This window comes from Netta rufina (assembly GCF_964035555.1).
Source record: "Netta rufina genome assembly, chromosome: 11".
Taxonomy (NCBI): Eukaryota; Metazoa; Chordata; class Aves; order Anseriformes; family Anatidae; genus Netta; species Netta rufina.
Genome location: NC_140134.1, coordinates 14,887,620 through 14,899,538, shown reverse-complemented (window position 1 = coordinate 14,899,538; position 11,919 = coordinate 14,887,620). Strand labels below are relative to the sequence as shown.

The following is an 11,919-nucleotide window of genomic DNA, read 5'->3' as shown; positions in this document are numbered from 1 at the left end:
ACAGGGACCTACAACACCCAGCACAGGGCTGTAGCACCGTGCCTGGAGGGGACACGCAGGTGCCCAGCACCACGGGGGCTTTGTAGGGCTGGGGGCAGCACCCAGCAGGGCACAGGGACACCTCCAGCTCAGACCCACAGGAGATGAGGGAGGATAAGGGGAGGGAATTGGCCAGTACTGCTCCCTCAGAGCACATGCTGCAACACTTTGGGTAGGGGCACAGCTGCACCCTCTCTTTTTGGCAACTCCACTTCTATCCCCACCCGTGGGGATAAAGCCCCGAAAGCTCAGCCAGGTGAGGCCGTGTCCAACGCCTAAAGCAACCCCTGCACAACTGAGCCCTGGGAAGCGGCCAGAGGAGCTGCTGACTTCTGTCTGCCTGCACCCAACACCCACCACCGTTTTTTGCCCCTCTCTCTACCCCACACAGGTCCATCCCCCCCATGCCCCCAACCCGCTTACAGCCCTAAGCATCCCCCATCACCAAACCCAGCCTACCTGCCCCCTGCCTCTTTTCCCTGCTCTCCAGACTCCTTTGAGCCCCTGGTTACTTGTCAAGCCTCCACGGAGCAAACACAAGCCCCTGCTGGTCCCCGGGACCCTTCAAGGCACAAGTCACCAAGCCTGGGCACGGTGGTTAGGAACTGGCAGCCCCCACAGCAGCCTTCAGGCTCCCACTCTGGAGAACAGGAGCTGGAATAGATTTTAAGGGGGAAGGGAAGTGAAGGAAAGCTCCATGAATGGGATTTCCCAGTCGCTGCCTGCCATCTAGTGCCCAGCACCGAGCCATTTCACAGGCAGCAACACCCGACTGCATCCTCGGTGAAATTTAGTTCTTAAATTGGAGGCAGGGACATCTGGGTTTTGGGCCCCACACAGGGAGTCCCCACCGTGCTCCTCACTTTATGTCAGGGTGAGGGCTTGGGAATCCACCCAGATCCTGATGGAAACCCTCAGGGAAAAGAGGGGCAAACAGCCCGGAGCACAGGGAAGTGACACCACGTACAAAGGGCAAACCACGGCTCGGGAGGCAACTGCTGCTGGGCAGGGGCACACGGGGGTGTCCGACACTGAGGGGCTGCACCGCTCACCTGGAAGAGCCAGGCAGGGCAGGACAGGGCCTCACGGGCACACAGAAGGAGGTTCGCTGGTGAGCACGAGGCTCTGAGCACCTCCAACGCTTCCCCAAGCGCTAGGGCACATTAGCGAGAGGATTACTCGGAATTCAAAAGCAAATGGGATTTGTGACCCGTTACATTAACCGGGGACTGGGGAAAGCTCTGCAGAGGGAGCACGCTGCCGGCAGGTCACCAAACCCATTATTAAGAGCTCACAGATCACGAAGCCAGATACACACACACACACAGATAAATTTCTCTTTGCCTGCAGAGCAGGACGCCGGCCAAGCCTCCCTCCCAGCCCAGTGTGCTTTTTCTGTGCGCCCATTAAACCTGGATTACACCTAGTCCCTTTCCCCAATAATTCACTTTCCCCCACAGGTCAAACACAGAGGAATAACATCTGGGAGGGGAAAACCTGCAAGGAGAAGGGTGATGTGCATAACTGCTGTGATAGATGAGGGTGAGCAGGAAGGGGATGGGCAGCACGGGCAGGCAGCAGCCCAGCCAGCAGGAATCAGCCTTCAGTTGCAAACTGTTACCTGGGACATTTTCTCCTCAATTTTTGCCTCAGTTAATTACGAGATGGGGTGTTTGCTGTAGCTGTGCAAGTGGCCAGCTCCTGCTAGCACCCTTCTTGCTTCTGGAGCAGGCTCTGCTGAGCCCCAAAGCCTTGCACACCCCATTTAAAGGCTTTATTGCCTCGCCTGGCTTTTGAAGAAGCCTCGTTTTAATGTTGCTGAACACCCCGTCATATTTCAACTGAGAAATGCCCTTGGGTCTCCAAGCCCTGCCTATGAAGTCCTGCCAAAGGATTTTATAACCCCCGTGATCTGTTGGGGAAAAGCAGCCTTGACAGCAAAGCTGTGTCTAGAACAACCTGAAGGAGCTTCCTGCTGTCAGCGTTTTGTGCTTACCTCACCAATTCCCGGCTTTGCTTTTGGAGAGCTTGGTGCTGAGGATTGGGTATTAACAGCAAAGCTTCTGGGGCTGTTTTGCCCGAGCCCCAGTTTCCCAGCAGCTCTCCTTCTTTTACGCCCATCCTTACCTTTGCCTGCCCCTGCTCGGCGTCCTTCCAGACACGGGAGGGAAAAGGCATCCTCGAAACAGAAGGTGAGAGCCAATCCGCTACTGTCGCTGGTGACCTGCCTCAACCTGATTTCCCACAGCATTTTCTGCAGGGCACCTGGGCTGCCCTGAGCAGAACACTCTGTGCTGCTTCTGTAAGCACACGGCGCTCACAGAAACCCCAGGGACTGCCAAAAAACTCTCCCCACATAGACAGATCCCTTCCAGATCCCTTTCAACTCAAAAATGGAGCTTGGACAGAACAAAAGCAGGTGACCGATGCTGCTGGGGAGCCAGCCACAAGACCCCTCATCCTCAGGGACAGAACAGGGGTGACCCCACAAGAACAGCCCAATTCCCACCCACCCACCCACCCTCATCCCAGCTGGACAGGACTCTGCACTGGGACAGCTTCCCTGAAGCAGTGCAGACCACGGGCATCAGCCCCTCCTGGTTCCACATGCATTTATCTTCCAAATATTGAAGTTTTTGGTCACCTGGAGCCAGCCAGGAGGAGGAACAAATGCTACCAGCTGCCTGTTACATGGGCAGCGTGGGGTTGTGAGCAGTTCAGTGTTACCACAGCACGACACAGGCACACAGGGCTCTGCGTGGAGACCACCAAACCCCAGACAGGGCAGGGTATCAGCTAAGGAAGGCATTTTGTAGGGGAAACAGCGGAAACCTGTACCTGCAAAGCTGAGAAGTGGTTTTATTAGGACTTGTTATCTCTCCATGGCTGGAGGGGAGCGCTAGCATCCCATTTGTCACGCAGAAAGCTTTAATCTCTCTCTTCTAACATGGTGGCTGAAGCAATAACTCAGATGCAGGGGTTTTAGGCTGCAATTGATCCTTACATTTGTTTCTGCTTCAAGAGGCTTTTAGCAATGGCTGCTGGGCACCACTGCATGAGGGAAAAGGCATCTAAATGGCACGCATCCTTGCTCATTGAGTGGGGAACGAGCTGGCTTTTGTGCACCACCTTCACGAAGGGAAGTGTTCTGTGCTAAGCATGGCTTTGAGCAGCAGAAAGTCTCCGCAGGCTGACTGTTGGCACCCTCCAGCTCCTTCCCCAGGCGGCGCAGCCTGCAGGATGCTCTACTCACAGAGGCCACAGGGAAGGGGAGCAGATCACACAGAACAAAAAGTGAGCAAAGGCACCCAAGTGAGAGGATCTGGGATTGTTCTCAGCACCTGGCTGAGGGTCCTTAAATAGAACAAACACTAGAAGGAAAAAAGAGCACAGTTCCCATGCAGGTTGGGAGCAGAGATTCCTGGTTTAGGTGCTGAGAAAGCAACAATGTCAGCTTCCAGAGAAGACCCAGTTTGTTACGCACCTGAAGCCTGTAAGAACAAAGGCCTGAGCCTGAGGAAAAAGATAAAACATAAAAGAGGCCGAAGATTCTGGCCTCTCCATTGCTGGAGGGTGCTACACCTCTCAGCACACACAGTGCCCACAGACTTGTTGCTCCAGCAAGCCAGAGAAGAACTGTCTGAGTTTCAACATCACCAAGCTTTCCATACAGCTTTTTCTTTCTTTTGTGCTCCTTGTTTTGAGAACAAAAAAGCACTGATTAAACACCAGCTCATATGCTTTGAAAGCCTCATCGAGCAGCACAAAACCTGCTTTTAGCACGGGAAATGGCGCAGAGACCTCGGCAAGGGACATGCCCTGAGCCCCTGCCCACAAAGCTCTGCCCAGAAGCTGGGTGCTACTGCGCCAGCAACAGCCTAAAATCAGGGGGCAGAGAAAAAGCCCAGTCTTTGGCCATCTGCACCAAAGCCCAAGGCTACGAGGGGCACAGCCTGAGGGGAAAGACTCACCTCTCCCCTCCACAGGCGCTTTCAGTCTCAGAGAAGACAAGTCTCCCCTTGCACAGGGCTGAGCACAGACAGAAGCCAACAGCCTGCAGCTTGCAGGCACACATTCTGCTCCCCATTTACTTCCTCTTTGCAAATGCTCTCTGCTGCAGGCAGCCTCCTTTGCCAGGCCTGCAAGGGTGAACCCAAGTTTTGTTTTGTTTATAGTTTATGGCAAGCCTGCAGCTTCCATCTGCCCAGCATTAGAAAATGGAAGGCTGCTGTGCTACCCCTCCCCACGCCCCAATGACTTGTGGAGTGATTAAGGACAGCTTTAATTTGAGGCCTGCAGCTCCCAAAGGACTGATATAATATATATAGCAATCTCAGTTCCACCTCTGGAGGCCGAACCCTCTCCAGATGATTAACGACACCTATTTCCTCCTTCTCTCTCTCCCTGCCACTGAAGGCTGATTCCGTGCAAAGTCCAACCAGCGCCGGGCCCACGGTCTGACTACCAAACAGGAACATTTACAACCAGAAAAAGCACCCCAAGAAATAAAAACAGATCCAGAGAGGCAAGCCAGCACCATATAATCACAGGATAGCTCTTTTAGTAAAGAAATCGCAGCACGTTGGGCTACCTGAGGTAGACCTGGCTGGGCTGGGTTAGCAGCAGGGCTGGCCTTGCACGCTGGGACAGAACTCAAAGTCACCTTGAAGGATGCTCTCAGGAAGCAGGAACATTAGAGCAGCATTCCCCTTGCAAGCAAAAATTAGTGTTTCAGCCTCAAAGAGCTGCTGCTTGAGTGTTACTCACCTTCACTGTTACTGCAGCTTCAGGCCCCAAAGGACTGACTCAGTGTATGTGGGAAAGCAGCACTCATCTGAGGAGCTACTGCCAGTTCCCACTGCATTTGTCCCCTTCATGGTCACTGTGTTGTGGACTGTTAGGCCAGAGGCAGCTTCAACACTGATTAAACATGACTAAGATGTGAATAACCCAGTTTCAAACTCCCCAGAAACTGCCCAGCCTTGTGAACCCTCACCTGCTGCCCATGATCCACTATGAGCTCCCCTCTCTGCAGTACCAGGCTTCTTGCTCCTGGCTGGAGGAACTTCCACCCACGGGGGACAGGTTAAGGACTGCTGCCCTCCTGCCCAGCTGTGCCAATGAGCTGATCACCTCTGGAGAAGCTAAAGGGGTTCCAGGGGATCACAGAGGGAGGTTGGCCACCACGTCCAGACAGATGAAGGCATTGCTGGAAATGCTGGTGGAGCTGCTCCAGGCCTGCAAAAGCTAATCCTTGGGTAAGCAACTGATTGCTGCCCTGCTGCACGCTGCAGTGTGCATATCCTCCCCTGGGCATCGTAACAATCCTCCAGAAAACTACAGCCTCAGGGGGCTGGGATGGCGCCAAAGAAAATCACTCCCTTGCCAGGTCTCCCATTATATCTAGCTGGCTACTCCCCCCTTACACTTAAGGGCAGCTATTCCCACCTGGACACAAGATCACTCCCCAGTGCTGCTCTTACTGAAGAGCAGGTGTCAGAGACAAGCATTAGCCATTGTTTAGAAGAAGTTTAGAAGAAGCCATTTGAGCTCTAGACTGTGACAGGGGTCTGGTGAGGAGAGCGAGCCTCCTGGGTACCAAAGCCCCCGGGAGTTGCACACCTGGGAGAGGAACAGATCACAACATGCACTTCCAGAAGAACTCCCTGAGGAGAGCTTCACTTCAGAGTATAAATTTTAATATTTATTTAGAACAGGCCTGGTGAAGAGAAGTGAGAAGTAACGCAAAGGCAATTTATCCTCCAGAGCCCTATTTAATATCCTATATACAGAGGCCACACAAAGCAGCAGCTCTTCTCCTCCTCAGAGTCACATTCCATGTCTTCCCCATGTTCTGGAGGACAGCTTATCACTTATAAGTCCAGAAGGAATCGATTGACTTTTTTCAGGTATTCCGGCTTCAGGTAAGCTCCCAGCTCATCCTTTGTGACCCACAGATAATCTTTCTTCAGCTCTGCCTGTGACAAATCGCTGCTCTGGAGGAAGGCTTTGTAGAAGAACACTTTGGCTCCCACGTTATCCTCAGTCCTGATGGCCCTGGGGAATTTATACTTGTAAATCCCATGTGGTGCATTCCCCAGGATTTTGGCTTGAATGTGATCTCCTGGAGAAAGAAAACAAGATGTAAGAACACAGAGCAACTGTAATTGTTCTCCTGTAATAACAGACAGACAGTATAGGATGGTCCTTATATCTGGTTCAGACTGACTGTTCCCTCTTCTTGGCAGAAATACTGCCCATTTAAAGTCTTTTCTCATGAAAAAGTGACTTCTCCCAAGTTCATCAAGCCCTCTGAGAGACAGAGAGAATATCAAGCTCTGCCAGCTCACGCAGAAAAGCAAGGACACACGTGTTTGCTATCACCCATCTGCCACAGAAGCTGCTACAGGGTGACAAAAGGGAAGGGGGGAAGCTGCACACCTGGAGCAAGCTTAGACCATCCAGGGGGCATCTGGTGCTGCTCAAACATCAGACTGCAAGGGCCAGGCCTGGCACCACAGCAGCTGGCAGCCAGAGAGCCCAGCTCCCAGCCTGCTGGCTGGCAGCCCCTCACACTGCAGCACAGCTGAGTGCAGTTAAGGCACAGATCACCCAGGATCTTGCCAGAAACCCCATTACTCGAGCACAGTCCCACTGCTATGAAATATCTCTTCCCAGCAGATGGGAGGCAATTTCACCACAGATGGCAAATATCCCTCAGGTAGAACAAGGGGAAAAACAAAAAAAAAAGACTGGGACAAAGAGGAACAAGAGGCAGGCACACAGCAAGCTACATACCCAAAAACATAGCCATAGCTCGCTCAGCTGTGTTTCGCATAGTCTCCCCAGGCTGCCATTCCACTTGAGGCAGGAGCCACAGCTCCTGGTTACCAATCTTCTGCTTCACCAGCAGCATCAGGTTACTGTCCAGCTTCCTGTTCAGAGACTTCCGATCATCTTTTTTATCAGCATCTGCCAAAAAAACACAACATGCGTTCGAAACAGTCTCCCAGCCGTACTGGTCTGATCAGCATGATTCTCTCTGCAACTTACACCCTTCTAGAAACCATGCAGACGGAATGCAGATACATGGAACAAGGCAAAAATCTATACAGAAATATTCTCAATCACTCTGAGAGCCAAAGCAGGATTCAGAAGTGCTAAAATGCAAAATTGTAGTGCTAAAACATACTCTACCTGAATACAGGTATTCTAATGCTACTGCTAAGATGTACTCTTACCTGTTTTGTTTTCAAAGGGAATTTGTAGCGAGCAGCTTAATTTCTGTCAAGCTGGAGACCCAGTAAGAATGACAGGCAAGTACAGGAACCAAACTTCCCAAGGTTTTTCTTGGAAGTTTCCTGGGAACAACACAAGTGTTCCCCACTCTGCTCTCACAGGGCTGTGTGAACATGCCTACCTTCACAGCACTGCAGCCCTGATTCCTTTATAACCCAGTTAATTCCTCACGCACATGCTAGCCATGCTGCCTAAGCATCAAGTTTTTAGAGAAACAAGAAGCTTGGCAAATACCTTCTCTGTTAGACACACCTGAGCGTGGTTTTATGTAGGGTGCTCCCCCCTGCCGAGACACAATTTTAGCCGGTACCTGTCACCCTCGGGGCCGGGCTGAACTGCAGCAACTTCTGCTCCCACTTGTCCTCCAGGTCCTGGGCCATGATGACAGTTTTTCCCGGCGCCTCATCGTCGTCGTACGAGCTCTCCTTCCTCCTCCTCAGCCGCTCCTCTTCCTCCAGCTTGCGGACCTCGTGGTCGGAGTAGCGGCTCCTCTCCAGCTCTATCTGGAGGAACAGCACGAGGTGTGACCGCTCAGGGCTCCCACCAGCACCAGGAACCGGGTTTTGGGGCAAAACCCCTCACACCGAGCAGCACCGGGGGGCTCCCCTCCTTCTCCCCTCCAGCTTTACCTGCTCCATGAGCGCCGCCATCTCCTCCTCCTCCCTCCGGAGCGGCTGCGTGATGCGGGGCAACCTCAGCAAACACAGCGCCCCGAACAGCCTCCACGGCCGGGGCGTTACAGCGCCAGAAGCAGAACTCACCCAGCGCCCCCATCCCGCTAAAGCCCCGCCGGCCGCCGCCATCATCCCCCCACCCCTTCCCCACAGTGCCCCGCGCCTGCCCGCCGCCATCTTTCCTCCCGCCCTGCCTCGCGCCAAGGCGGCGGCCGCCATCTTAGGGGAGCCGCGCGGCCGCCATGAGCGCGGCGCTCGCCGTCGCCTGGCAACGGCTGCTCGGGGCGGCCCGCGGGTGAGGGGCGGCCGGGATGGGCCCCCCCGGGTTGTTTTGTTTCCCTTTTTCACGTTTTGCTTTATTTTTTTCTCCCTCAGTGCCCGCTGTTTGCATGCCGGCGCGTGGAGGCAGCGGGAGCTGGCCGCGAAGGAGCCCGCGCAGGAGGCGGAGGGGCAGAGCGTCGGAGACCTGAGGTGAGTCCTGGGGCAGGGGCAGCCCCCGGCCCGTGTTTCTGCCCGAATTGCTTGAAGATACAGCGTAAAATTTGGCTGGATGCAAAGAGCAAGTGTCTGACAATCTGATTTTATCTCCCCAGCGCTCTGCTCCTGCAGAGGAGCTCCATGAGGTGGGATGGGAAGACCTACGAGGAGATCCCGATAGCGCACGTCAAGGCCACGTACAACAAGTGAGCAAAGCGGCTTCCCCTGTGCCTGTGAAATGAAAGCTTATAACGTGCCTGGGCCGGTCAATTTAAATGAAAAATGTCAGGGAAGTTCATGGCTGGGGGGACAATACTACTGACTGCAAACCTCAGTGCGTATAACTGTCCTCATAATGTCTTTAACATTAATAAGATTATTATTACTTCTTGGCTGCGTTCTGATAGGAATAATTAGATGCTGATGGCTTTAATGGCAGGGTACTTCCTGTCCTCAGTTCTAGCACTGTGCAGCTGTTGAAAAAGTCATTGTATTATCCATGAGAGATGATTGTGTTTCATTAGTGAACCCTAGTGTGACATTGTGCTGCCTCTTAAACGTCTGTTGCGTTTGAGAAGTGTTGTTTTGTGTTTTTTTTAATACGTAGAAAAGGTAAAATGCTCACAGTAAGAGGTGGGTCTGACAGGGTTAGCTGTACCCAAGGGATAGCTAGCGGAGCAGGTCACCCAGAAAGGTTTTACTATCTCCGATTCTCCAGGCATGACCTTGAACTTCACTGCTGGCAGGTCTCTGCAGCTGGCGAGCATAACTGAGATACTTTGAAAGAGAGGGTTGAGTTCAGATGGCTTTGAGAGGGGAGATGAGCTCTGTGGTGAGCCACGCGTTTTAAGAAGCTTTGCAGAACGAGGAGAAGCTGGAGAATTAAATCATCTGCTAGCTTATTCCTTTCTTTTGCCCCTCTCTTTCTGTAGCACCCACATCCAAGTGGTCGGCTTTGACAACAGGCCGTTTGCCCGTACGTCCTGCGGCACCGAAGGCTTCCAGAATGCCAAGAAGGGAACTGCCATCGCGGCACAGACAGCCGGCATAGCGGCAGCAACGGTGAGTCTGCGCTGAGTATTGTCACCCTCCCAGAGGGGGTCCCTGACTGCATCCTGCTGCTACCTGGGTACAGGGGAGTGGAGGACAAGTACAGTAACTTCAGCTATTTTCGGGGGAAAGCAGGGTTGCTTGTTCACATTGCTTATCCCTTGCTCATGAGCAGCACTCCAGACCTCTGCTCCTTAGCACTCGAGCAGCACGCTGTTTGCTGACAGTTTCCCTAGCTTCATCTGACACAGTGAGCATCTTCGCACTGACAAAATGTGTTTGAAACAGCAGTGAGAAATGCCCAGAGGGTGATCTTAGCTGTGCACGCTGTGACTGAGAAATGTAGTTTGTAGCCTTTCTTAGCTCCAGTTTCATAGCTCTTTTATTCAAAGTGAACATACCTCAGCCATTTTGGAAATAAAAGCCCCTGAAACAGCAGCAGTTTAATTTGCACTGCAGGGGATTGAGAAGTGGCTGTAATTACTGGCTGAATGTTTTATATTTGCTCTCTGCCACAGGAGAGCTGAGCTGTTACCAGCAGTTCTAGTCAGAAAAAGCAACGTCCCTGGGCACGTAGTTGCCAGATGCATACGGTTTACTGTAGTAATTCCTAAAAAAAACACGTGGGCGTCCAGTTAGCAGGAAAAGATGAAGCTGGCAATGTTATGGCCCCTGTTACAGCAACATGAGGCAAGGTTAAACTGCAAATCCTCGTCCTCAATTAGATGGAACCTTTCATGTCAGAGGTGTTCTGTGCTGCTGCTGGCCAACAGCTTATTATGGTTGATTCAGAGGAATATCAGAACACTTTCACTATTAATCTTTGTTCACCGGAGCCTCGTAATAGCTCAATAGCTGTGGTTGGCCAGATGTATTCCCATCCCTGTTAAAGTTTGTAGGAGATTAATTGCACTTGAATGTGCAAACCGAGAGACTCAGGAGAGCTCCACTTGGTGGCAGCACTGCTCTGTTTTACAGCAGGTGTTTTTCATTTTCAATTTGCAAGTCCCTAAAATTTTTGCACTGAAAGTGTGGACTCCTGCACAGCAGGTATAAAGCCTGCCCACTTTTCTCATTTACCCTCTAGAAGGAATCCACTGATCGCAGGATAGAAGTCACTGCATTAGAGAAGGGGAAAACAGCTTTGAGTTACTCTTTGTTAGCCAGGTATCCATGGATATGTCATTTTCTGTCCTGACTTCGGGTCACAGATCGTTTGATCTTAACACTTTCTCTGTATACGGAGTTGACAGCTTAACACAAGTTTTCTTGAAACTGCCACAGTTGTATCCAGGCTTCCTTTTCTTCTACTGTCTGGCTTTGTGCAATAACCACCATCATTCTCTTCTGTATCCATTACTATCTACTTTTTATTTTTAGTTAGAGAATACTGTGATAGTGGGTCAAAAGCAAATGAAAGGCTCCAGGGGAGCCAGAGCAGCAGTAGATACATCAAAGAGAATACTAACCAATTCTTCTCCCCTCAGAAAGCACGTGGGAAGGGTGTATTGCACGTACGAGTCATGGTGAAAGGACTGGGACCAGGACGCAAAGTAGGTGTCAGTTTCTTTTCATATAGTTTTTCTTTCTCAGACATCATCCTTTTTTTATTTTTTTAAAATTCAGGCTCGTCTTATGAGAATACCTATTAATTTGTGGGATTTATTTTCAGAAGGTGATACAAAGGATTCATCACTCAAATGCCTAGTAAAGAAAACTGAGAATAATAAGAATTTTAGAATAATTCCCTTCTGGAGACAGAATAAAAGCTGTATCGGGATCTTCTTCCAACTAAAGTAGCAAAATTGATGGAAAATCTGACGAAAGAACGGAAGCAGATAGTTTTAAACTGTATATTCTGATACTAATTACTTATCCACAGGATAATTACAAAATAGAACTATTGGAAGAAGCTGATTTTTTGGGCAGGGGCCCAAGCTATTTTTCCTTTAGCTTTTTTATCCCCTTTTGCTCTGCAGCGTGTTGCTAACAGCGTGTCGTCTGCTGTCTCACCCCGCAGGCTGCCATCAAGGGTTTGACCATGGGAGGCCTGGAGATCATCTCCATCACCGACAACACCCCGGTTCCACACAACGGCTGCCGCCCACGGAAAGCCCGGCGAATGTGAGAGGGAGTGGAAGAGCCACGCTGCATTCAATGCTAGCTCACACAACAGGGACTGGGTTGAATGTTGCTTGTGTCAGACTCCAGAAAGGCCCCCTCCCGGGAATTGTTTGCTGAGGGGAGCTCAGAGAAGACAGCCCTGGGCCATGGAAGGTCAGGCGGTAGGAGCTGGTGGTAAAAGCAGGAGTGCAGCTACCCCCTCGTGGGAAGCCTCTTGTGTACAAAGTTTGTTGATTAAAATGTTGATCTTCCAACA

General features: G+C 51.5%; 2 protein-coding genes across 2 annotated transcripts; one reads left to right on the top strand and one right to left on the bottom strand.

Annotated features, from left to right (window-relative positions):
• Positions 1-5,721: 5,721 nt before the first annotated feature.
• On the bottom strand, positions 5,722-8,133 carry MRPL46 (mitochondrial ribosomal protein L46). The gene is made up of 4 exons (XM_084293115.1): positions 7,968-8,133; positions 7,649-7,841; positions 6,838-7,011; positions 5,722-6,163 (listed from the first exon to the last, which is right to left on the bottom strand). Exons 1-4 carry the CDS (start codon positions 7,986-7,988, stop codon positions 5,913-5,915), a joined length of 639 nt encoding a protein of 212 aa, XP_084149241.1. The 5' UTR covers positions 7,989-8,133; the 3' UTR covers positions 5,722-5,912.
• A 61-nt stretch (positions 8,134-8,194) lies between these two features.
• On the top strand, positions 8,195-11,919 carry MRPS11 (mitochondrial ribosomal protein S11). The gene is made up of 6 exons (XM_084293717.1): positions 8,195-8,307; positions 8,388-8,483; positions 8,606-8,695; positions 9,422-9,551; positions 11,027-11,092; positions 11,560-11,919. Exons 1-6 carry the CDS (start codon positions 8,255-8,257, stop codon positions 11,665-11,667), a joined length of 543 nt encoding a protein of 180 aa, XP_084149843.1. The 5' UTR covers positions 8,195-8,254; the 3' UTR covers positions 11,668-11,919.

Bases quoted from the DNA above. Each gene is read 5' to 3' on its own strand.
- MRPL46 (XM_084293115.1), bottom strand. From the start codon at position 7,988: ATGGCGGCGCTCATGGAGCAG. The intron at 7,012-7,648 runs GTACCGGCTAAA...TTTTTTTGGCAG, and splicing joins CCCGGCCCCGAGGGTGACAG to ATGCTGATAAAAAAGATGAT. The intron at 6,164-6,837 runs GTATGTAGCTTG...TTCTTTCTCCAG, and splicing joins AGCTATGGCTATGTTTTTGG to GAGATCACATTCAAGCCAAA.
- MRPS11 (XM_084293717.1), top strand. From the start codon at position 8,255: ATGAGCGCGGCGCTCGCCGTCGCCTGGCAACGGCTGCTCGGGGCGGCC. The intron at 8,484-8,605 runs GTGAGTCCTGGG...TTATCTCCCCAG, and splicing joins CAGAGCGTCGGAGACCTGAG to CGCTCTGCTCCTGCAGAGGA. The intron at 8,696-9,421 runs GTGAGCAAAGCG...CTCTTTCTGTAG, and splicing joins GTCAAGGCCACGTACAACAA to CACCCACATCCAAGTGGTCG.